This window comes from Rhipicephalus microplus, chromosome 6, assembly GCF_043290135.1.
Source record: "Rhipicephalus microplus isolate Deutch F79 chromosome 6, USDA_Rmic, whole genome shotgun sequence".
NCBI lineage: Eukaryota > Metazoa > Arthropoda > Arachnida > Ixodida > Ixodidae > Rhipicephalus > Rhipicephalus microplus.
In genome coordinates, this window is record NC_134705.1 from 188,193,629 (window position 1) to 188,218,377 (window position 24,749).

General features: G+C 43.6%; 2 protein-coding genes across 4 annotated transcripts in view; one reads left to right on the top strand and one right to left on the bottom strand.

The window, feature by feature from the left end:
- LOC119166984 (uncharacterized) overlaps positions 1-19,257 on the top strand; it is a 28,577-nt gene extending 9,320 nt beyond the window's left edge. For 2 of the 3 annotated variants that reach the window (XM_037418385.2, XM_037418384.2), the window contains exons 5-19: positions 363-614; positions 1,242-1,360; positions 2,277-2,378; positions 2,467-2,593; positions 3,290-3,491; positions 4,011-4,155; positions 11,406-11,570; positions 12,197-12,264; positions 12,567-12,648; positions 12,870-12,939; positions 13,416-13,644; positions 15,153-15,243; positions 16,063-16,176; positions 17,359-17,546; positions 18,441-19,257. In XM_037418385.2, the coding sequence (XP_037274282.2) occupies positions 363-614; positions 1,242-1,360; positions 2,277-2,378; positions 2,467-2,593; positions 3,290-3,491; positions 4,011-4,155; positions 11,406-11,570; positions 12,197-12,264; positions 12,567-12,648; positions 12,870-12,939; positions 13,416-13,644; positions 15,153-15,243; positions 16,063-16,176; positions 17,359-17,546; positions 18,441-18,574 (2,088 nt within the window). In that variant the 3' untranslated portion in view covers positions 18,575-19,257. The remainder of the gene's footprint in view (positions 1-362; positions 615-1,241; positions 1,361-2,276; positions 2,379-2,466; positions 2,594-3,289; positions 3,492-4,010; positions 4,156-11,405; positions 11,571-12,196; positions 12,265-12,566; positions 12,649-12,869; positions 12,940-13,415; positions 13,645-15,152; positions 15,244-16,062; positions 16,177-17,358; positions 17,547-18,440) is intronic. The other variant, XM_075867264.1, reaches the window with a different exon arrangement.
- Positions 19,258-23,319: 4,062 nt separating this feature from the next.
- On the bottom strand, positions 23,320-24,548 carry LOC119167894 (uncharacterized). The gene has a single exon (XM_037419377.2). It carries the CDS (start codon positions 24,262-24,264, stop codon positions 23,641-23,643), a length of 624 nt encoding a protein of 207 aa, XP_037275274.2. The 5' UTR covers positions 24,265-24,548; the 3' UTR covers positions 23,320-23,640.
- Positions 24,549-24,749: the final 201 nt, after the last annotated feature.

Genomic DNA, 24,749 nt, shown 5'->3' on the forward strand with positions numbered 1-24,749 from the left:
GACGAGAAAAGAGCAGAAGGGGTCAGAACAAATGGGCATTAAGGACATCGTGGTGTAAATCAAGAAGAAGAAATGGGCCTGGGCATGTACCGTGAGGGCAAGGTCACCACTGGTCACTACAGGTAACAGAGTAAATTCCGAGAGAAGGCAAGTGCGCGAGGGGAGGCAGGGAGTTGGATGGGCAGATGGAATTGAGAGGCTTTGAGCGACGTGGGATTGAGGGATTGAGCGACGTGGCCACAGCAAGCACAGGACCAGGTTGATTGGCGAAACACGGCCGAGGCCTTTGCCCCACAGTAGGCATAGTCACGCTGATGCCGACGATTCTCGGAAGCTCTTACTTGCATCCTTGTTCGCTGCAGGGCACCATGCTCATCGAGTTTATCTGTCTGAGCTTCTACACATTCCGGCTGGCACAAGCGGCCAGCTTCAGCCGAGCCGAGGTGTTCTGGAAAGACCCCAAGAACCTGGTCGTCATGGGTGTGGTCGGGGTCACAATCATCGACATGGTCATCTTCGTCGCCATGGAGATGGGTGGTTTGACCGGCATGGGCATCCGCTGCACGCGCCCACTCAGGCCGTTCCTCATGGTCAACTTTGCGGAAAACAAACAGGTGTGCATGAAAGTGGTCATTAGCTGTACGAATGGTACACCTTTGAATGCATGGAAAAACATGGACAATTACGTTTATTTGTTCCTGCATTCATTTGGGTTTCTGGATGTTCACTGCCGGTACGACCTCCGAGGTACGTCAATTAGCCGCGCTTTGTCTCTTTTAGTCTATTGCTAAACCAATATCAATGCGCCCCGGAGTTTGTGTGCACTGCTGACAGTTTGTCTCACACACCAAGGCTTTTAGTATATTATTATAGGCTGGTCTATGGTAATCTTTGACTGTATGTGCCATATGTACTGAATAATGTAGGTACATATGATGGTGTGTTTGAAGGGAGCGAGATGTTGCACTTGTGCTTATAGTCAAATCAACAGTATCAGATCTAAAGTGAGCAGTACTTGTGTGGAAGTGTTTTTTTAAATACACTCAAACCTAATTATAACAAAGTTGCATCTTACACAAAAATAAGTTTGCTATATCCGAAAATTTGCTATAAAGGATTATTCCCAACACTACCTACTGCAAGACAGTCTTTCACTTACTTCGTTATAACCGATATTCCGTTATATTCAGTTTCGTTACATCGAGGTTTGAGTGTATATTACACCAGCCTTATCTCTGCAGGTCCGCCGTGCGGTGCGAAATATTCGCAACACGCTCAAAGAGATTATCTACGCACTCATCTTGCTGTTCATGAGCATCGCTCTCTTCTCGCTGCTTGCCCTGAAGCTGTTCCAACGAAGGTATATGCAACATTCAGTTTTCATTTTAGTCGGTGCTCGTTTGATGTACCAAAAATGTTCTCAACTTGTTTTTGCTTGCAGCTGTGAGCACTAACGGTACACCACCATTGATATAGTCATGGGTGGTATGAATTTCAGTGCCATCTTAATTTGTGGCTACTATGTACAGCTTGGCTCATAAAATGACCGTGCACCCTATATTTCAGGTAATCTGTGCTGAGTCTCAAGGCTCATTAAAATATCTCATTTACTGATGTGTGCTCTCTTCTTGCATGTCTATGTGTTGGAGGTGGCACAATAAAAAAAAAATTTTAGAAGCTCATCAGATCTGGCAGTTGAGCTGGTTCATCTTTCTCCAAGCTGGGAACAGCGCAAACAACCAGCAGGCATTAAGAATTTATTCAGCCACGAGTAAATCCAACGTTTTTGTACTTTTGGGGGGCATTTTGACCAAAGAATTTTTTTATTGGTTTCTCACTACCCTTTGAGGTTTGTACCTCAGGGCAACGCAGCTTTAGTAAAGCAGAAAACAGGCTACTGCTGGTTGCTTTCCATGATCGGACTCTGCTTTCACAGCAGTTCACTGTTAAAGAGAACACCGGAGTGTGTAGCGGCCGCTCGAGGCCACTGCCTGCTGGGGTCTGCAAAGAGTTCTACGCAGGTGCAGTGAGCACCGTGGGCGATTCTCTTTCGTCTCGTGAACCGTTTTCTTCCCGACGATTTGGCGCGTGGCAGCACACAATATGAGATGACGAAATAGTGCCTTTCGCCTGCGTGAAGCTCCTTGCAGTTACAGACCGGCACTGGCGCCAAATGACCACCACGCCCTCCAATGTTCCCTTTAAACAGTGGACTCCTGTGTACACGTCACCTGGCCTTTACTAACAGACGATACTTTTTATATTGTCACAACTAGGTCTCTATTCTACCCCGATGGCCGTCCATACTTCAAGGACTACTTCGACATATACTTCAGCCTGTATGTTTTAATTACCACTGCTAATCATCCCGACGTAATGTAAGTTATATTTCTAATATCTCACTTTGCTTTTCTTGTGGTCAGTTATCAGCATGTTCATAAGCAATCAAGAACTTTGCTTTTTCAGGATGCCTGCTTACAATGACAATGCCCTGTTTGCCCTGTTCTTCGTGGTGTACACACTGATCTGCCTTTACATCTTTATGAACATAATTTTGGCCGTCATATACTACAATTATCGTGAGAATCTCAAGGTATGTCTTTTAAGTCTTCTTGCAAGAGTTCGTGCAAGAATTTTGTTGCGTGCTTCTGATCAATTCGCGTTGCAAATACGTTTAGTTTTTTTGTGCACTAGGCATACTTGTAAACCCACGGCAATGAAAAGTGTGCTAAAATGTTTTTGTTCGTGTCGCATTATGTCTTATTTATTGGCATCATTGGGTCAATTACAATGGTGTGTGCAAGGTTCAACTTTTGGTAGCATGCTAGTGATCATCTGTATTTTCATTATGTTTTACCATTTACAATGCTTAGAGCATATAAGCCGGTATAACAATCTTTTAAACTTAAAAATCATGGATTGGTGTCTGTAATCCGTTCTTGAAATGGGGCTCCGTGGCCTTGCGGATTTTTCTTGGATAGGCGTATGCACAGTATAACAGCCCTTTACTGCAGTGAAACCACTCTTACAGGGGGCTGCATGCTGTTTATATACGTTCATTTGTACATTTCCAATACTTCGAAATATAGACTAACTTAAATTCGTTTTGAAAGAAATTTGAACACCGGAATATTCGTTCAGATATTTGTAGCGCCTGAATATAGGCACATGCCTAGCTGCGTGTCATCCTTTTCCTGCTTGTCTAGATATTCGTCTGTGCTGTTTTACTTGAAGCTAAAGGGGAAGCTTCTACAATGGCTTAGTTTGGGGTTTTTTGTGTCATTTAAAGATTGAAGTGCAGAATATGGTTGCCGTGAAGCGCGACAACCTGTCCCGTGCCTTTGACCTTCTCAAAGTTCGCGATGGAGATTCTTTCGTCATCACGTACAGCCGCTTCGGGGCTCTGCTTGATAAGATACCGCCGGCGAGAAGTGAAGTAACGAAAAAAATTCTTTGGTATGTGCTCGACCAAAATGGGGACAACAAAGTGGGTAAGTTTCTCTGCTGCTTCTCTTTTGTTATACTGCATCTTTATGGCATCTGTTTGCTGCTTGAATTTCTACATTCTTGGCTTGTTTTAAGACGTATTCGTTCTAAGGGTTGGCTGGTAGTTGAGAGATGTTGGCCTATCATTTCAACTGGTTGTAATGATTCAGAGATGTTGGCTAATAATTCAGACATGTTGGCCTGTTGTTCCAACATGTAAACCAGTCATTCTCACATACTGGCCTGTTGTGACGACATGTTGGCTGATTAAGTTGTTTGCTGATCGTTTCAACATGCTACTGATCATTCCAATTATCTGATTGGTTGCTGTAAATTAGATGATAGTTATTGCAATGCCCTAATTAAGTGTTGAGCTGTGATACAAATGATCCAGTCATGTCAGTGTTTTTTATTTTTTTCAAGCAACAGTCATTTACGTTTTGTAAGTTGCATGATAAACTGATAAACATTGTTTCTTGCATGCTTCTCTGTTGACCTAAATGATGTGACATGATTGTATACAGACCTCCCAGATTTCATGTACCTTGCTGACCTTCTCAACGTACGAATAGTCGAAACGGAAGAAACTGAGAATTGCTTCGAGAAGTTTATGCCCCGTGTGTACAACTGCGTGGTGTCCCAATGGATTCGCACCATGACAGCACATATGTGAGTTGAAATTATTGTGGCCTGTCACGTTTTTTAGTTATTTGCAAAAAGTAGGATTGTACACCTAAAGGGGCCCTGTAACATTTCTCGAGCGTAGTCGGAAAACGCTGCCTTTTGGTAGTCGAGGCTCACGAGAATGCGAGAGCCAAACGTCATAGCGCAGCATACAACTTGTGATTTGCAGTCAATTCTCAAAGTCGGCCAGAAACCGCTGCCCCTTTTCTCGACAAGTGATGCCTTATACCCGAAATGACCTTGTTATAACCTCGAAGTCCGCGGCATTGGCTGGATTGAGGCTTGTGGCTGTGGTGTTGCCGTGAGCTCCACGAAATGCTGCCATGTACCTGCACGCACATGCGTGCGTGGTGACACTCAAAATACGTTGTGTACACCGTGCATTCGAAGAAAAAAAGAAGCAAAGAAGTGCTCAAGGTCATGACGCAGGCTACCCCCCCTCCCAGCGTAGCCTTCGAGGCGCTTGCTAGTGCAAAAGGAGAGAGAAAGTGGTTAAAGTGTGCGACCAATCACAATAACTATGCGTGTACTTGACGGATTCAAAAAAATTTTCGGGCAGCCGATTTGTGAGGCAAGCAGCTTTTTTAATGAAACCATTCGACAATTCCATGGAGAAGTCTTAGAAAAGCCCTGCAACACTTTTTATACACCCTAAATCAACTGCTTTTTATACCCAAAAGCACATGGACATAGTGGCACAGTTACCATAATGGCTGCGCCCTACACCCACACGCGTGTGATCACACTGAAAATGAGCTGCACAAAAAAAAAAAAAGCTCAAGGTTATGACGTGCTAACATACTGATGTAGCTTCTTGCCCTTGCCATGCCTTTTCTTAGCATTCAGCCCACTTGCTTGGGTGAAAGGGAAGAGAAAGCATTTAGAGTGTGTGAAGAATCCTTGTTATTCCACTCATGCTGGACAAATTCTAAAAAATTTTGTACAGTCAATTTGTGCGGTAATAAACTCCAGTGGTGAGGTCATGCGATAGTTACTCCAAAACGTGTTACAGTGCCCCTTTAATTATGGTAGCGTTACTGCAGTAACAGTCATGTACACTGCCTTGAATGCGTACACACTAACCTTGTTTACATTAATACTTTTGCACAAATGACTTATGTAGTGGATATAGGGCATACTGCGTAATGGCGCTAGCTAAAATTGTGTAGCATCAACTTCTTTTTTTGAATTTTTAATGTCTATTTGGGAGTGGTTGTATTGTTTCGTTGGACCACAGCGCTTTTCTGGTCGCTGAAATCTTGCTCGCATGTAGGAATTTAGAGGAAAGCACGGAAAAGCTGTAGGAAACTGAAAAGATTGGTTTGGCTAACTCTGGAGTTGTTGTTCTTCCACTGGTTCAGCTGGACTTCAATGCTGCCTTGAAGACGCTAGAAATCTCATGTAGATAAGCACGACTGAATGCCACTGCATGCTGCTGCCATTGCTAATTGCACCTGTGAGATGAATAGCGGGTTTTTTAGAGATTCTTGTTCTTGTTTTCGGGCCAGCAGCTGCACTATTGAGTACTGGAAATGGGTAAGGATTCATTTCTTGTTCTCTGTTTTGCTCGCATTTGTTGGTAAATCTCAATTCTTCATAAGGCATTCATGCTGTCGCTCCATCTTGGAATGCAGAGCTCAGTTTTGTGCAATAGTGCAACATTCGACTGCTTGGCGGTGCCAAACGTAAGAGCCGACAAATGTCTAACATTAAGTGAAACACTTTCTGTTGATTAAGCTCAGCGCCTATAGCATTAGTTCTGTGGCATTTTATGTGGGTAAAAGATTATTGAACATGGCGTTTCTGAAACTTGTAAATAGATTCGAGCTGCTGTGGCGGCTGCGTTTTCGGTGGAAGCGAAAATGCTGTAGGCCCGTACGGCTGGTCACATTCGGGTGCAGATTAAAGTTCCCAGGTGGTCAGAATTTCTGGAGCCCTCCACTACGGTGTCTCTCATAATCATGTGGTGGTTTTAAAATGTTAAACACTACATATCAATCAATCATCAGATCATCTTGCAAATAGATCGCAATGATCAGCCTAGCAACAAAAGTGAAGTACTGTGTAAAGTTGGCTAAAGGCCCCATTTTGTATACATTATTTTGTTGATGTGATGTGGCCCCTACAATGTTATGGGCCTCTTGGCATGATTTTTCAGATAAGGCATGGAATTTGCTGTAATTGATTCATCTATATTTGGGGTTTAACATCCCAAAACCACCATATGAGTAAAAGAGACACTGTGGCGTAGGGCTCCAAAAATTCCGACTGCCTTAGGATCTTTTAATGTGCACCCAAATCTGAGCACACGGGCCTACAGCCTTTTCGCCTCCGTCAAAAATATAGCCGCCGCAGCCGGGATTCGATCCTGCGACCTTCGGGTCAGCAGTCGAGTACCTTAGCCACTAGACAACCGCGGCGGGGCTGGAATTCGCCGTAATTTTCTATGATCCCCCAGCGCTACAGAAAAAGACATTATTCCTTTTACAATTCATTCATCCATTCATTCTGCACAATTTAGTATTTGTCTTCACTGGTGCTGCCTTTTTTTATTGTAGTTAACAAAAGTTTTTGGCTGGAAAGCTGAGCACATGGATCACGCATATGGTTGTGACACTTGTGTTGTCACTTGCGCGAAGATGTTTAAACTTGAAGTTAAAAAAAAAATTAAGTTTTCATTGGTGACCTATTTCTTAAAACTAACTATTAGAGTTATGAGATGAGGGTGAAGGAGATGTGGAAAGTACCAACTGTGATATTGAATAAGTAAATTCAATGCATGTGTCATCATGTCTCTTCAATCAGAATATTTATCAGTTTACAAATGCTTGAAGCATAAGTAACCAATTGCAATTTTCGAAACTTGTTAGTGATAACAAGCTCTTGTTATATCACAATTTGTTGTTCTGATTCCATAATATTAAAGATTATTTATTACCATTCTGCAATGAAAGCATTACTGTAAAGCTGATGTTAAGAGAAAAAGAAACACAAATAAAGATTACAATGAAAACATGGCAATAGTAAACTATAGTAAACACAGGCCAAACACACCAATAGAAAAGATGCGAATATTAGGCACATAGGTTAGGCACATTCAAATATGTACTCTGCGTTATCACTAATGCTGTCTTAGCTCTCTTAAAAATTCTTGATCTTCTGTCAACACCATCACCCTAAACCTTTTATTCCATTCTTTAAAGAGGTACTGACCCCCAAAACTTCGGCCTCACATTTCCTGGTAGCAATGTGTTTCTGGGGGCCTGTTAGTCACAACACGGCACATCGTTTGCTGCAGCGCAAGACAGATAAATAATTGTAGGCTCCTCATTATCGACCAGTTTCAATTTCGGTTTAGAAAGCTCCAAAAACGATAAACCGCTGGGTGCTAGTATCGCCACCTAGTATGTGCAGCTCTCGACCACGTCAGCACACAAAACTGCGACGAACTTTCGTACGGTGCTCATCAGGAAGTCCTTTCAAACAGGACTGCACTACCGCCACACACAAAACTTTCAAAGTGTGTGCCACGGTCCTCACCTCACGTTCAGCCACCGAGAAGTCTAGACTGCTGGAACCAATGTGGCCCAAGAAAAATAGCAGCTATTACGTCATCATAACTTGATTTATTGACTGCAGCGGGGTGACGTGAAGGAAGTAAGGGGGTCCCTATAGGGTCCCTTCTCATGGGGTCAGTACCTTCAGAATTAAAACTTTATAACTGCTGTAAAATACCTTTCAAGCTATATTCGCTGCGGATATTTTTCAGATGATACACAAATGTTCACCGGAACCATTCCCGCAGGCTATCTCAGCCGCAAAGTTTTGTGTCAGCACCCCTTCAATGCTGCGGGGATGAAATACTTTAGTATGAGAAGAAATGTGCGTTTTTCTGCCATGGTCACAATTTTCTGATGTGGAGACAGGTTATTTGAGGGAAATGCTGCAATTAGTCGTGAAACTATTCCGATCAACGTGATTCGACAGTGAGCACCAGAATAAGGTACAGCGGATATCAAGTGTGTCCCAACAGAGCATGGCCTGTGACTTATACGAGTTAGTTACAAACTGTACTGAAGTACTTCGGATAGCTTCCAGTTCATTAGCATCAGTTATGAACTCTCGAGTTCCATACTATAGCTTTTTTTTTTTGCGAGTTCCATACTACAGCAGGACATTCCAAGGTAGAGAGAATGTTTGAAAAGTGTAAAACCTCTTCGATTTCGTGTGACACTTTTCTGACAACAACCTGCTGAAGAATGTAGTCAGTCTTCAGCACGTTCTTGTATTTGCTACTTTGTTATTTTTATTTGGACAGTTCAAACTGTAAATATAATTACACCCTCCAGCTCCCTTAAGTGATGGCTGTGGGCTCAAGCTGCTGAATGGCAGCTTTTATCCACCTCTGCTTCATCTGTTTATTGTAGCAAAGAATACATTGATTGATTGGGAAAAATTCTGACAAAAACTTGGACTTTTTTAATATGTACATTAAGGCTGAAAATTATTGGGTTTCTCGATGAAGTGCCCAAGTGTGCTGGAAATGTTGCACCGTGCAAGATTACATTCTTCGCAGTGAAACTGAAGCACTCCAGTAGTTGTTCTGCTTGCGCTTTAGTTTGCACGCTATCATACGAGAAACTGACTGGTTCAGGCATTCGTGGCACTTATCGCAGGCATGAACGAGCATCTTGCCGACTTGCTTTAAATACGAATGTCCGCGATAGAATTTGGAAAACATTTCGCTTGGAAAGCCAGGCGCGTAGTGCAAGACTCTGTGGTTTTCTAGAAGCATGGCGAAATCAAGTGGGTAGAAGGCGTGTGGTTGATGAATTCCTCCACGCAAAGGTGATGCTGAGGAGCTTACGCTTTACGTTAGTGTTGAAAAGAGTCAGCTGATACTTCCTCAGAACTCTCGTTGCTTTTGCTTTAGCAGGTTGTCGACGCGCGTGTACAGAGGTCAACACACTTGTCTAAAACCTTGGAAGCACTGACACTGCTTGTCAATTTTGGCTGGTTTGAAAAAGCCCAAATTTTAGCATGCGCGTCGGCATAGGATGGTTGCTCGAGTATGGGCTTCCTCAAACTGCTTACTTGTTATCGGTATACCTCAGGCCAGAATGTACCGGAGCATGTTGTTGCAGTATTCTAGACAAGTGTGCTGACCTACTAGTAAGAGGGACGAAAAGATGTGACTGTTGGGAAAAGAAAAGCGATATCAATACGGAAAAGATATTGATCTTGTGGTTGTAAAGCAGTGGTAAATAGTCGATTCAGGGACATTGAGAAGTGGGAGAGCAGCGAGAATGGCTACTGATTGCAGCGAATCTCTAGTTACAGGAAGGTGCTGCCAATCTGGGAACACAAATGGGGCAGACGGTAATGTTGACCTATGGGGATTAAAAAAAAACGTTGCTGAAGGTAGAGTAGCGGTGGGCAGTGCATGGACGTAGTGCATGGGTCCGTATGTGTTTTAGCACTTTGCATTGTAGAAACACTCGTAGAGCCGAACGCAGTAAAGTTTCTAACTCTCACAGCCTGGGTGGTACAATGTCATGGTTGCCCAGTGTCTGCTGAATATTTTGGTGACCTCAGTAAAACTTTGATATGGTGAAATAAGGGTAGAAGTTTATTAGGGTGCAGCAGACATAGTTTGGCAAATGCAAGACACAATTACTCCAGTGATCATTTGATCAGAGGAAGGTGGACCTAATTATTCTAATGTAGATATTTAGTAAGAAATTGACATAAATTAATAAGTAGTAAAGTACTTGTTGGCTGCTGCAAGTGAACCACAGCTATGTGTGCCAATAAAAATGTTCTAGAAGAGTTATGTAAATCCTCTCGCTACCTAAGAGACAGGAATAGCGAAGCAGTGAGACCATTTTGCGTTAGCAGGTTTCCCTTCTGTAACATTAAGGGTGTGAAATTCCTGTATCTCCATGTCTCCAAGAAACATGGTTCAGGAGAAGACAACTCAATTGCATTGCAATGTTCATTATCCGCTGATACATAATCTCAGAGGAAAAGTGAGCTGTAATTCAATCATTTTTACACAATATATAATGAAATTTCAACGTCGGTAAGATAATAATCAGCTGGAAGGTTTTAAGTGGGTGTGTAAAAATGAACGCATCAAATTTGATCTGCCGAATGATCTGCTGAATGTTTATCCTTTAAATGCTTTCCCTAAGTCATTTGTTCACTTATTGCTTGAAGAAAACTAATGAGCCTTAGTGGTCTATGGGTGAATTTCAAGATAGCGCTGATAAAACATTTACGCTGCCACGGTCATTGCTGCACTTCATGTAGCCTACAACAGCCTGCCTCACCTGTTGCATGCTATCTACCTTTTTATCATTACTTGAGCATGTGCTGGATTGTGCATGATTGTCTTTATTGGCGATTGTTATGACAGATGTAGGCTTGCAAAACATCAGAGCATGCTGACTTATCAATGCCACAAAGTTTATTTGGCTGAAATTATATTCGTTTGCATAATGCCAACCATTAAAGCATGCATTTGCATGTCACCTTGAGTGAGGAATCCTGTTCTTCACTTTTGGTTGTGTGTTAACTTCTGGAACATCTTGTGCGACTAGCACAGGAAACGTCTGTGACTGCAGGTCATTGCATTTACAGCACTGGGCTGGTGCGTATGGTGCTATTCAAGCAGTGTTTCGTGAAACGTGTCTGCGTTTCAGAAAATGAAACACTACTGAGAATGCCTCTTTTCGCTGAATGTAACCATTTTTCACCCGCAGTGCTCTTACACTTTGACAGCTGTAGATGAGAGAGCTGTTGAACTTTTGGCTTTTGTAACCTCAATCCAAGCACACGGCCATCTTTGCATATTTGTTCCATCGAAATGTATCCGCAGTGGCAGACAATTGAACCTATGGCCTCATGCTTAACAGTGCAACCCTGTAGCCATTAGGCTTTATAAAATTCCTCTCTGCACATACTGTTCAATCCATCACGGCCCACTTCGTAACATCTTACGCATTTTGTCTCATCGAAATTTGGCCGCCGTGGCAGACAATTGAACCTATGGCCTCATGCTTAACAGTGCAACCCTGTAGCCGCTAGGCTTTATAAAATTCTTCTCTGCACACACTGTTCAATTCATCACTGCCCACTTTGTAACATCTTACTTACGCTGTTTCTTGTGTGCTGTGGGTAGTTTGCGTCGCTTGTCTAACGTAATAACTCACAATGTCTTCCTTTCTCCACAGTTTTTTCAGATACCTGTTTGACTTGCTGATTCTAGTCAATGCCATAGTCATCGGACTGGACGTATACGAAGCGGAGTGGTTCTTTCTGACAGTCTTCAGCATAGAGATAATGCTCAAGATATACGCCTTTGGATTCGTTCAGTTTATGAAGCAGGCATGGAATGTGTGAGTAAAGAACTGAAATTCGAACTTATTCTGGGAAACTGTTAATATACGTAGTCATGCGCACAAAGAGGGAGGGGGGGGCAGAGGAGTTGGTCGCTCCTCCTTGGCTACCTAAGAGCAGGGCACAATGTTAGCCCTGTACATTGACATGATAGGGAGGTGCGAGGCACCACGAAGAAAACCTTTGCCCCTCCTGTAGGGAAACCTTGCACACACCTGTGGCCATATACTGTATTTTTGTACATGTAAGCCTCGCTAAAAAAAATTCATGAAAGTTACACATAAATTCTGCTGCTATGGTTGTTTTTGTGAATGGTTGCATATAGAACAAGACGTGTATGGAGTCGTGCCTTAAGGCAAAACTAATTAGTGTGTGCTTTGTTTGTGTGTAAATTTTTATGATTGAATGACTTTGCAAAGCACGAAGGGTGCCTGGTTCAAGCCAGTGCTGTATACTATGTCCTGCTGCCTTTGCACTGGAGTTCATCTTTCTTACTATACACACATGCACGCACACATGTGCATGCAGACACACATGCACATATAAGAGCATGACCTAGGTGCTTTACCTATTGCCCTACAGTGCCTCTACACTTTGCCCGATTTCTCGCATTTTCTCATTGCAGTTTTGACTTCATCATCATTGGTTCCGCAGTGGTTGGAACGTTATACGAAGTAGCTGTTGGAGCATCAAGTAAGTCGCGTTTTTCATACAAATGCATTCGGTTTGCTGGAGGAGCTAGTAAGTTGCTAACATGTTAATTTATTTGTGCACAAAGAGACCCATGTGTGCTATTTAAGTAATGTAAATATTTGTGGTGAGCAGGTTGACTATACCACTTATTTGTGCCACAATGATTAGTTAAATGAATATTGTCATTCCTCTCAGCTTATGTCAGCCCCTTTATACAACCAAAAACGGAGCAGTGCAATCCTGCTAGCTGCTGCTGTGTAATCTTGATAACTATGCATGGTCTATTTTCTTCTCTTTTGCAGACAACAGCAGGACATTGACTCTTGACATTCTCCTGGTCTTGCGAGTTCTCAGGCTTGTGAAGCTCATCCGCAATTTCAAAAAGTAAGAAAGACGACATTGCAACACTATATTTCAATCAGCTTCATGGAAATAAACTTGCTTCGTGTTGATCACACACATGTTAAATACTCCGCTGATGAGAAGTGGTGGTATCCTAACAGCGCTCGTACAGTTGCAGCGTTTTAACAGAAATTTGTAGTTTTGGAGCGAATACAGTACGTACAAAGCGAGTTTTTCAAGACTTACCCTGTTGATATCTGCAGGTTCCGTGGAATTATCAACACCATCACTAACCTTGGGCCATCAATACTGACTTTTGGCGGCGTACTGTTTGTAAGTATTATTCCCAATGGCACGCCATACTTTATGTATGTTTGTGTATAAGTTTTATGTGTGCCTTATATATACTAATAAAAAATGTTATAATTTATGGGGGGGGGAAGCAACCCCTTTCACCTGGATCAGGTCTGTGATGTACAGTACTTTAAAGGTTAAGTATAATGTTAGTGTTTAGATGGCTGGAATTTATGTTACAAAACATGGTGTTTGTGTTAATTTTACGTTTATGCTATATGCTAAATTCTCTTTACCGTGAACACATAAGGTAGGGCGGGGGGCTCCTTCGGTGCGAGGTCTGAATACATTTTTGTGTTTGCCTGTCTTTCACAGTTTCTCTTACGAGCATTAGTATTTTCGATGTCCCCAAAACACTTTAGGTGCAGATACCAGTGTGAAGATTTTTCCGAGAACCTATCCCGTAAGCTTTTCTTGGACTTTATAAATTCTAGCTCTCATTTTCTTTTTTCCAGGCTGTCTACTACGTCTACGCTGTCATTGGCATGGAGCTTTATCGTGACAAGATTACATTCTACGGAGGCTTCAACGGCACGCATTCTGTGGAGACGCAGCTGTACTGCGGCAATGACAAACTGAAGCACTCGGCCTTTTATGCGACGGGCTATTGCAAGAACAACTTCAACAACATTTTCAGCTCCTTCGTGGTCCTTTTCGAACTGATGGTTGTCAATCAGTGGCACAATATCCTTTGTTTTGTTTCTGCTTAGTGAAAGCTTGCTTTAACCTAAGCATGCTTAATTTATGTGAAATGTAGATGTGTTTTGTTTACTTAAGTAATCTAACAATCAAAACTAATGAATAATATGCTGCATTGTTCCTTATAGCTTATGCTTTTCTTTGGTCCACTTAATGTGTAATTAGATATCATGGTTTACTGTACGGTGTGGAAACCTTGGTTCAGGATTAAAAAGGCTTAATCAAATTTGCTGGTAAACAAAATTATGTTTTGATAACCAGATCGTTTTTCTTTTTTGTACTGCTTGGGCACTATAGGCACAATTCTGCTGTGGGATATTAATGTATAAAGCCAATATCTTTTGAAGATTTATTAAAAATGGCTTGGATACGTCTCGTAAGAAGGAAATCTCAGACTTTTTTCATTGTCTGAAAGAACTTAGCGGAAACTAGCCAATATTGAAGGGTAGGAAGATATAGGGGAAATTAATTGTACTGATTCAGGCGTATTATAGTAATTGTGATGTGGCTGACATTAAAAAAATATAAAGTGGACAAAAAGACAACTTGTCAAAAGTTGTAGGCTCAGTCCGTGCCGAAGGCAAGTTGTTTTTTTTTCGTCCACTTCATTTTCTTCGGATTTCTAGTAATGACTACAGCACTATTGAAATGGTACAGTTAACTTCTTCAATACCTTCCCTTGCTTTATTATCGGCTGGTTTTCATTACGAATGCATCTCGTGATGCTTCTCACTGGCGTCGTGCTGCAAGTTTAGGTTAATCTAGCAAAGCGCCTTGTTTTGTGTAAAAGAACTCGCAGCGTAAAAAACTGGATCCTTGTGCTCAGTGCTAGTACATCGTCTCAATGCCTATAGTGTCTAAATGCCAGTATGCCAGTACATTGAAGGTTCGTTTCTTTCATTCTTTTTCTCGGAGTTGTAATGTCAGGCGCACTTTTCTTCAAGTCCATTGGAAGGTGTGTTCTAAGCATTGGTGTCAGCGACGGGTGCGAAAGGGGCATTTGCTGCCCCCCTCCCTCTGCGTCAAGTTGCACCTGCCCTCTCCTCTCACAGTCTACAATAAGCTACCCCACCATGACACCATATATGTTTGCATACCCAAGAAAATTCAGACAATGCTCAGGGTTTTTAAGCATGCTTGACATAAAAAAGCTGCATTACCATTCTGTATACCTGGCAAAAATGTTCCAATGAGTAGAAATTTCTTCCATTTTCAGAATTCTGAACACAAAAACGAGAATATGACGAAACAAAATTTTAGGGCTGTCAATTTATGTGGTGTTTTTAATGTGAATACACTTGTGCTATATTGCATGACAAAATTTCACAGAAGGGTCTATTTAAAATTGAACATGTATTATGAATGAAGACATATTGATAGTGCATCATAAATTTTTCAGAAGTCAAACACAAAGGAACTTGCTAATGTTTAATATCCTGCTGCCTACACAGAAGTGTGCAAAAGCTGAAAGCTTCCTTAACTAGCGTCCTCACTCCTGACCGAGGGATTTGTGCATGTTACGAGCAAGGCTGCCCGCCTGTATTTCCTGCTGTTCCACCTGTCCTGCGTCGTCATTGTGCTGAAGTGAGTGATATCCCGGCTTCTATTATTTGCAAAAATCACTAAACAAGCTTAGTCTAGCTTATTTTTTAACACATAGCACCTCAGGCAATCTGTATCCGTGTGTTTTTGTGTGTGCAATCTTGTGAGGTGTCTTAGCAGAAATGCGCATATCGAATCTTGCTCATAAACACAGAAATTCCAGCACACTGGCTGGTATATTTGAAGCAGGTATTGCTGACACCGTAAGTCAGAGCACAATAGTACCTGATCAACAGTCTCGCTCCCTAATTTTGTTTTTACAACTTGTGGTTTCTTTTACAATTGTGGGCTGTAACGAAGTCATAGTTGTTGAGCACAGAAGTGCAGTGCTTAGCGCAAGGAATGCAGTCTCTGAATACGAATTTGCTTTGATATCTCCTGTTAATGCTTATCAGTATTTTAAAAACCCAGAATATTAAACTATATTCTTGCATATACCACTCCCCACAAATGTGGACACCAGAAAGTATCTGGGTTCAAATGTTTGCAAAATCATTTCAGCACAACCTCCCATACTTAGCAATCTGCTTGAAAATATAACTTTTTTTTTGTTGTTGTTAGCGAACTAAATGTGCCACGTTTTGCACTGCTGTCTGTTGTTGATGTGGTGATTCACAAATTTCGCCGCAAAGCATTGCTCGACTGCAACGAGCAACTGCAGTTAAAATTTAAATGTCTCTTAACTTTGCTTCTATCGCGCTTTATAGTTGAAGTTCATGGCATTCCTAAGGTGAATGCACAAAAGTTCGTGTTTGTTGCTCTATTAAATGCAGCAGTGTTGTTCTTCTATCGTCTGTTCAGCATTTTCACGGCATTTGTGCTGGAAGCCTTTCTCCTGGAGTACACAATTGACAAGACCAAGCTAGAGAGTGCCGTTGAAACGAAGATTGGAGAGATGGGGCTCAAGCTTGGAAAGTGAGTCAACTGTGACCATCTGAATTCTGTGCTGCGCCACTCACTCACTGCACAGAGAACGGCTTCAAAGTAGCATAAAAGGGACACTGAAGTGTTTGCCAGTTAGTTTATACTGAAAATGGCAGTTAGATTATACTGATTTATTACACATGAATGATACACAGAAAATGCTAGCTTTGTTAATTTAACCCCCATAGGTTTATCAACAAAAAAAAATCAATGTCGAAGTTTCACTTTCAAATTTCTGGGCAATACGTCCTACAGTGATGTCGTAGATTTCAAAGTGTTATTTTTCGTTTCGTATGTGATGGCTTGACACAATTTTGTGAAACTTAGTACGTTATGTCTCTGGCCTGCTCAGAAAACAACAAACTTCATTTTTACTGACTGTGAGCTATATAGGCCCTAGTACACCCCATCAAAATTTGTGACATCACGGCGACTGGGGCAGGAACTTCGAAGTTTGTACCTGAGTTTGCTTTTTGAATGTTTTCTTGTTTGTAAAGCGTGTTCTCACAGCAAGCATGGTTTTGTTGGCATCTTGAAAGAGTACTTGGGTGCACGTTAAAGAACCCCAGGTGGTCAAAATTTCCGGAGCCCTCCACTACGGCGTCTCTCATAATCATATGGTGGTTTTGGGACGTTAAACCCCACAAATCAATCATGAAAGAGTACTTTCCTACCATAAAATCCCGATGAAGTGCTCCTCTCTACAATAACGGATAATCGGACAATATTCAGTGGGGGGTCCTTGCTTGGTTGTGGAACAAATTCAAGATGGTGGTCTTCAAGTATTCCCAACAGCCGGTGGGTGACCACTGAGAGTGAAACCCCGAGGCACCACAATACGAAAACACTAGGAAATTGCGCAAGAACTTGCATTTCTAAGAGCTGCTGCTGCAGCATTGTGTAGCGAAGAACAGGTTGAAAAAAAATAACTACGGGGGAGGGGGGTGCTTGCTTGGTCTTTCACACGTATTTCAAATCTGCCGTAAAGCGGAAGGAGGCACTTGCAGTAGTACAAGAAAACTCTTGTATCTCTTTAATTTGCCTTTAATAGGGGGCAAACGGAGCTTCTTGGAAGGTGCACTTGTGCTTACGCCAGCATGAAATGGTCGGCCACTCGTGACGATACAAGTCAACTGTCGCACTCTTTCGCGCTCTTCCCTTTTTTTTTTTCAGACAACCACGAAAGAAGCGCTCCAAGGAGGAAGGTGGCAATGGCGATAGCAAGCCCCAGTTTCCCGAAATGCACGTTGACTCCGACCACAACGTGTTGGAAGACAGCTTGGACAAACCGGACGCTGCGAGGAATCCGAATGTTCCCGACATGTCGGACAGTGTGAAAAGCAGGTTTCACATCATGAAGAGTAAGCCACTGCTTTTGTATAATGTTTTTTTGCTGATGGTTAATGACTGCACCAACTAAGTATGCATTGTGGCACGATACGCTTGTCACATGTGAAGGCTTGATCTCCTTTGGAGCGGATGGAATTTGATCATAATCAAACCCTGATAAGTTTTAATGGCACATGGTAAAATGTGTAATTTGCACAGAAGGTCGATAACGATGGGTCAAAGTTTGAAAGACACGGGAAGTGAAAACGAAGAACTTCGAGAACTCTCTCAGTGGCTTTAATTGTGACGATTTTGCGTGCTCGATACTAAGGCTGGTAAGTGTTGTTACAGGTTTTGAACCGAGGTGTAATGATTGTGAGATATACTCTGCTTTTCTGCTGTCGTGTCCGTAAGGATTCATAAGCGAGGGGTGGCAAGGGAGGTACTATAATCATCGAAGTAATCATAGCATATAAATATTAGCAATTGCACAAACATCACAAGAAGGATGCTAGTGTCAATAATAGTGCCTGTCACCTCTGAAAGATCAGCGGACTGATTTTTTGTAGATGCAAAGCATATTTTGCTTGGGGCAGAGTCCGTCCCTCGGCAACTGTCCGCTCCCCCACTGTGCATGCGTAGACTCTACCCTCCTCTCGCAAGGAGGTGGGAGGACCCTCTCTTTATATAGGTACACGACTGCCTAAAACTTGGAGCAATTTTGTCTAGTTGATGCACTGAAGTGACGAGCACAAACTGGGTTCTAAAACACTTGTTACAGTTAGCTAACTACGTTATGCTGAACTGTCATTTCATGCAACCAATAATAAATCATCTCCTGTAACAGAGGTGCAAGGCGAATGTCAAATTGGGGAAACACTTTGGACCAATCTTTGTGAAGAGAGTCTTCTGCATTCTCGTTACAGAGAGAAGGGTTGAAGACATCTTGGTGATGATGTTCGAGGACGAACTCGAAGAGCTCGAAATCATGGCCATGGCTGCTGCTAACGTGTCGTGCACTTGTCCGTGCACCTGTGGCAAGAAGCAAGCAGCCATGTAGTGAATGCTTTAGCATGTCGCGATAGCGTGGTCTCTCAGTCCTCACTGTTTCAGTTGGGCTGTGCATGTTGAGATGCTTGAATCTTTTTTTCTATTGTGCATGTTGTGTGACAGTTTGAGAGCTCTGCATCACGTAATAGTCAGCAAGGCAAAGTGTCACGAGATTCAATTTCGATAGCGAGCATGTAATGATTGTGCAATATTATATTGCCGATACTAAGCTTGATTTTTTTTTTGCCAGTGCAGCTTTCTTAGGTTCGTTTTGAACCGGCGTTTTTTCAGCCGATGTAATTCTCGGAACCCTCTACAGTTCTGCTTGGTCGGCTGACCCACAGCTGCTCAAATTAACTCTGCAGACACACATCGATGTATTTTTTATAGTGATCGTGTAGCATGACAGGACCTTCCTATTTACAACTATGGCACGAAGTGTCTTGTATACAAACTTTCATTCCATTACGCCTTATTACGTTTAGCTAACTTATACACGTATTTGTAAGTCTTTTGTACATAATTACTTAGTAGAGAGGCTTGGCTCTTCGCGCAACATGTCTGCCTACTTTCAGGACTCCCAACGGTGTCCATGCAGCTATAGTGATCAATGGCTGTGTTTTAGCATGTGCTAGGCTAAGCCCGTTGTATTTATAAATAAACTTTACCCTGTTGGTGATATTTGAAAATGTACTCATTGTTGTAGCGATGTTCTTGGGAGCTGTGCTAGGTTCTGGGAAAGTGTATTCAGAAAGGGTCACATGTCATCTCTATTGTGACGTGTTCATAAGTTGCAACAGAATTAGTATCAAAGTAACTATATCTACAATTCTGTCTGATCTTTGAAGCTGAATGTGGAGTGTAAACACCCATACTAAGTTTTTCAAATAAATAAATAAAAGTTAAGGGGTGGCGCCGAAGTCGAGACATATAGACTTCCCCTCCTGGGTTATGTCCGTGCAGGCAACATTTCATGACAACCGCTTTTCGCCAAAACCATGATATAACATGAGACGCCGTAGCGGAGGGCTTCAAAAATTTCGGTAGTGTCGTGTTTTTTAGCATGTGCTGACATCGGACAGTATTAAAGCGGCCTCTAGCATTTGGGCTACATCAAAAATGTGACCACGCTTAAAGCACATCTGACGTCTGCTGCTCAAGCTGAGAAAAAACGCACCGCCCGTGCTCTGCAGCGCGAAAGCCCAATGGGTCCCAGAGTGGGGGTCGGTGGCATATGTGGACCTAGCTGCAGGAACTGCATACTTCAGTCGAGCGGTCGTGCGCTCTTTATCTTGACAAGGATCAGCAGACGGCCTAAACTTTTGTGTGTTCTTATGAGAGAGAGAGGCCCCGCCGGTCTCTTGGGAAGCGTGTCGTGAGGGGCAGCGCCGGGCGGGGAGCATCCAGGCAGTGGCAAGGAAAAAGGCAGCCGAAGGGAAACAAATTGTTTATATTTACAATGTATGTACATACATACAGAACATGGACGAAAAAGCCTCCGACGCTAGATGCGCCGGCCTTTTACGGGCGCCAAGACGCTCGAGGAAAAGGGGACAGCCCCACTGTTCGACGTACGCAGCGTCTCTGACAGATGCCTCTGGTGTCTACGAAGGACGCACCCAGTGTCTCTGCACGAGAGCACTGCACAACGCGAAATGCATTCCACACCCTGCTGCAGGCCAGTCGTGCGGCACCTTCCAGGTAGTCTGGCTCCGGGTACTGCCTTTGGGAGCCTTTCAGCCGGCGGGCCATAGCACGTTCGTAACAACGTGCTGTTGGCATCGAAGTGACAGACTGCACGAAGACATCTTTGCTCGTTGTGACAAATGCGTTTCTTTACGTGGCAAGATTTAGGTGCTCGCTATTACTTTGTCTAACGATCCAATTTGTTGCGATCACATTCATTGCGTCACCCTTATGACAAAACCGTGCCCATTCTTTATAAGCGAAAACTTTAAGCAGTGACGTGGCTTAAACGAAACACTGCAAGTGATGAGAGTCCTGCAGACCCTACTCTGCAAGAATCACTAGCGTAGCCGTGGTGGTTGTTGGAAGTGTTCAAACCCCTCTCAACGAAATGTTTCGATTTTTCATACTAACCCACGCACGAACATATACGTAGCGTTTTTGAATGCTTCCCCCATCTCTCTCTATAAAAAAATTCTGGTTACACCAAGAATTTGACTGTGCCAGAAGCTGTCAGACGATACAACTGGCTGAGAACGTCGGGTATAATTAAGGCATGTATCGTTTGTCTTGCAAGAAATGTGGTTCTCGATTACACAACTGAACAGTGCAGTAGGCCTTCTACTTAAAGTGCTGAATATTATGCAACACGCTGCTGAATTTAATTTTTTTATTAAACGAGCTTGCCATCGTGTCGTGGCTAGACAGCCAGACAGTCCATGATCAGATGACCGAAGTGTGGCAGCCGACTATCCGAATAGGTTGGCAAGTGAAGAATTAAGTGGTGTTGCATTTCAACCCCTTCTGGCACGAATTCGATGCACTGTTTGTAAATTCCTAAGTGTCGGTCAATATAATTAATTCTAAAGCACTAATTATTACACGCTAAAGTGATTAAGAAATGCATTGTTTTTCGCGATATTTGCGAATTAGTCCTAATTAGCATAAGTTTGAGTATTTAATTAACCTGCAGCCAGTCATCTTCGATTCTTACACAAGAACAAGGAAATTTTAAGCTGTAAGTGTTCATGCTGTTATGTTTGCAGCTGTGTTTATTTTAAGCAAAGTAAACCTTATGAAGTTGGTTCTGGAACGTGGCACGTCAATTGATTCATTGGACATCGCAATGCCTTCATCAATGCGATCGACTGCAGTCATACGCAGCACATTGGGGTTTAGTGCAGACGTGCTATTTACCGCGTGCTTACAGGAGGTTTTCAGAAGCCTAGAATGGGAACAGTTAGGGATAAGAGTTAATGGAGTATATTTTAGTAACCTGCGCTTTGCCGATGGCATTGCATTGCTGAGTAACTCAGGGGACGAATTGCAACTCATGATTACGGAATTGGACAAGGAGAGCAGAAAGGTGGGTCGTAAAATGAATCTGCAGAAAACGAAACTAATGTACAACAACCTCGGAAAAGAACAGCGCTTCGAGATAGGTAATAGTGCACTTCAAGTTGTAAAAGACTATGTCTACTTGGGGCAGGTAATAACCGCAGAGCCGAACCACGAGATTGAAGCAACTCGAAGAATAAGAATGGGGTGGAGCACATTTGGCAAGCACTCTCAAATTATGACAGGTAGATTGCAACTATCCCTCAATAGAAAGGTATATAACAACTGTATCTTGCCGGTACTTAGCTACGGAGCAGAAACCTGGAGACTTACAAAGAGGTTTCAGCTTAAACCGAGGACGACGCAGCGAGCAATGGAAAGAAAAATGGTAGGTGTAACCTTAAGAGACAAGAAGAGAGCATAGTGGATTAGGGAACAAACGGGGGTTAAGGATATCATAGCTGAAATCAAGAAAAGGAAATGGACATGGGCCGGGCATGTAGCACGTAGACAGGATAACCGCTGGTCGTTAAGGGTAACTAACTGGATTCCCAGAGAAGGCAAGCGGGTTAGGGGGAGACAGAAGGTTAGGTGGGCAGATGAGATTAAGAAGTTTGCGGGTATAAATTGGCAGCAGCAAACACAGGACCGGGTTAACTGGCGGAACATGGGAGAGGCCCTTGTCCTGCAGTGGACGTAGTCAGGCTGATGATGATGATGAAGACGTATTGACAATTCAGAACGTTCAATTGGTGCGTTGCGCTATTTATATCTTCCCGTTTTTTTTTTCAACTGGTGCGAAGGACTGCCAAGAAGAGTTGTGTGTGTATATGTAAACGCCGCTCCTCGAGGGTATTAATGACCTTCTACGTCTGGATTGTACTATATGAGCGTTGTTCACTTTTCCAACCTTGGCTCAGTATATTTTTCATAGTATCCTTTGCTCAGTATCCTTTGCATGCTTGGCTCAAAGTAAAAAAATTCAGCATATCACTACTCGCCGATTGCTTCGCATGAAACCGTAAGGCGTGGGATCTGCCGAATTGTTTGTGAATACGGGTCCATATTTTCGGACCTCGCACGGTTAGATCACAACGAGATGTTCACAGCACCTTGTGTTCTGTATTACTGGAGTGAATTTTATCATCCAAGCTTCGAGGACATGTTCTGCATTCCATTAAGTTATTAAAGTTATTATTCGTTTAGAATCTCGTATCCTTGGTAGTTGCTGTAAACTCACTGCGGCACTGCGAAATTTATGAAATCGAAGCTGCTAACTTGCCAACGCCAATTTATTTTGTACAATCTACCAAGCAGTACTCTTCATTGCCGGTAATGTATCGATATTACAGAACGCCGGTTGAAGAAGAAACATGTAACCGACATATAAGAAATAATGGCTGGAATATCAATGGCACATTATCTTCATTATGTTTGTGTCTTTATAAGTCTGTCATTACTACTTTACACTCGCGTGCTTTTTTCCCTAGTGCTAAATCACCTTGAAGGCTACCAGCATGCCCCAACGTTACTAGACTAGTAACGTTGAGCATGCCCCACGTACGCGATGCATAAACCTCATTTAGAGCCATTCGAATGTAGGTATAAAGTGAACTAGTCGCTGCAGGGCTAATGCTTAATCAGTATTTTCTCCACTCATTAATTTCATGAATATACAGAATCGCGTGTGTGGACACGTGCAGGAAACGCACAAAATTACTGAGGAGAGCCTTTGCATAGGACTCGCTTCTCCGCTTTGCACACTGTATTACAACACGCAAGACAGATGGAATACAATGTAGTGCTTTCCGCAAGGAAGAATGGCATCTGCAAACAACGCTCGTCATCAGCACCAGTGCCATGTTACATTCGCCGAAAGCTCCTCGAATGCCGTCGAACATGACATGTTCTGCGCCCGACAGTACCGGAATCGCACGAACTGTACACGACGTTTCCCTGCAAAGCACGTCATGCACATCTTTCGGGATGTGTGGCCTCCGGCTAAACTGTTCTATGGGTGGAATGGCGACGAGTGGGCGCGTGCTCGTCGAGTCAATACGGCTCTTTGACCGTGGCCTTCACGATGCAGATGACCATGCAGCTGAGCCAAACGAGAAACGGCATCAGAAAGGCGACCACGGGTATGACCAGCGTAAGCCTCTCTTCGACGCTGTAGGGCCTTGTCCGCCGATGGCGCGCGTGACTGGCGCCGTGCGACTGGTTCACGAACTTGGCCTCGATCCACACGACGTCACCGTCGAACGTCTGCACTGCCACCACCTCGGCCATGGACGCGTCGATGTGCCGGCTTCTTACCGGCTCTTCGGATTTGTTGCTGGCGCCTCGGTGCCGATCGGTGGCGTTGCCGTACGGCGACATTACATACCGAAAGAGGCTGCCGATGTCCAGGAGCCGCGGCCGTCGCCGCCTGTGAGGTCTAGCCGCGGTGCCGTTCGCTCGGACTCCAGTGTCGTCGCTTTGGACGGTAACCGCCTGGAGCCCCGTGATTGGCCTTCCGCCGTCGTCGTCGTGTCCCCCTGGCGGCTTGGCGCGTTTGACGACCCCGCGACGTCTGCGAGGGTTCACCGACCGCGTGGAGCACGGGTCTGGCAACGCGAGTGCCAGTAGTAGCAGCAGGAGTACCGCCAGGATTCGCCATGTCGCGCTCTGGGACATGCCGGGCCTTCGTTTCTATAACGTGGGCGAGAGAGCGTTAGGCATGCGGCCGGTGCCGATGGTTGTGTAGGCTTAGCGGCTCTTGCCTCGCGCTGGCCGCATGTCTCGACGCGTGATACGGCCGCGGACAGGGCTGGCCGGCGGTTCCGTCGCAATGACGTGGGCGCAAGAAGGCCGGGCCGGTGGTGCTGCAGAGGAGCTGCGTCGTGGTTGGAATGATGATGATAGTAATTGAATCGTGCCCGCAACGATGGTGATGACGATTGCAGCGTTCATTAGTGCAGAGAGAAAGAAAGACAATGAATGACAGGGAGATTAATCTAAGAAAAACAGGGCATATCCACGCGGCATATCAACTGTCAACTTCATTATTATGCTTCGTGGTATCGGATCTAACCTGAAGTCGGCAAAGACGAGGTCTGTATGCGTTCCCCTGGTGGTTGTCGGTTGTTTCCAGTCGTACGAAATTCATCGTAGATCATAGC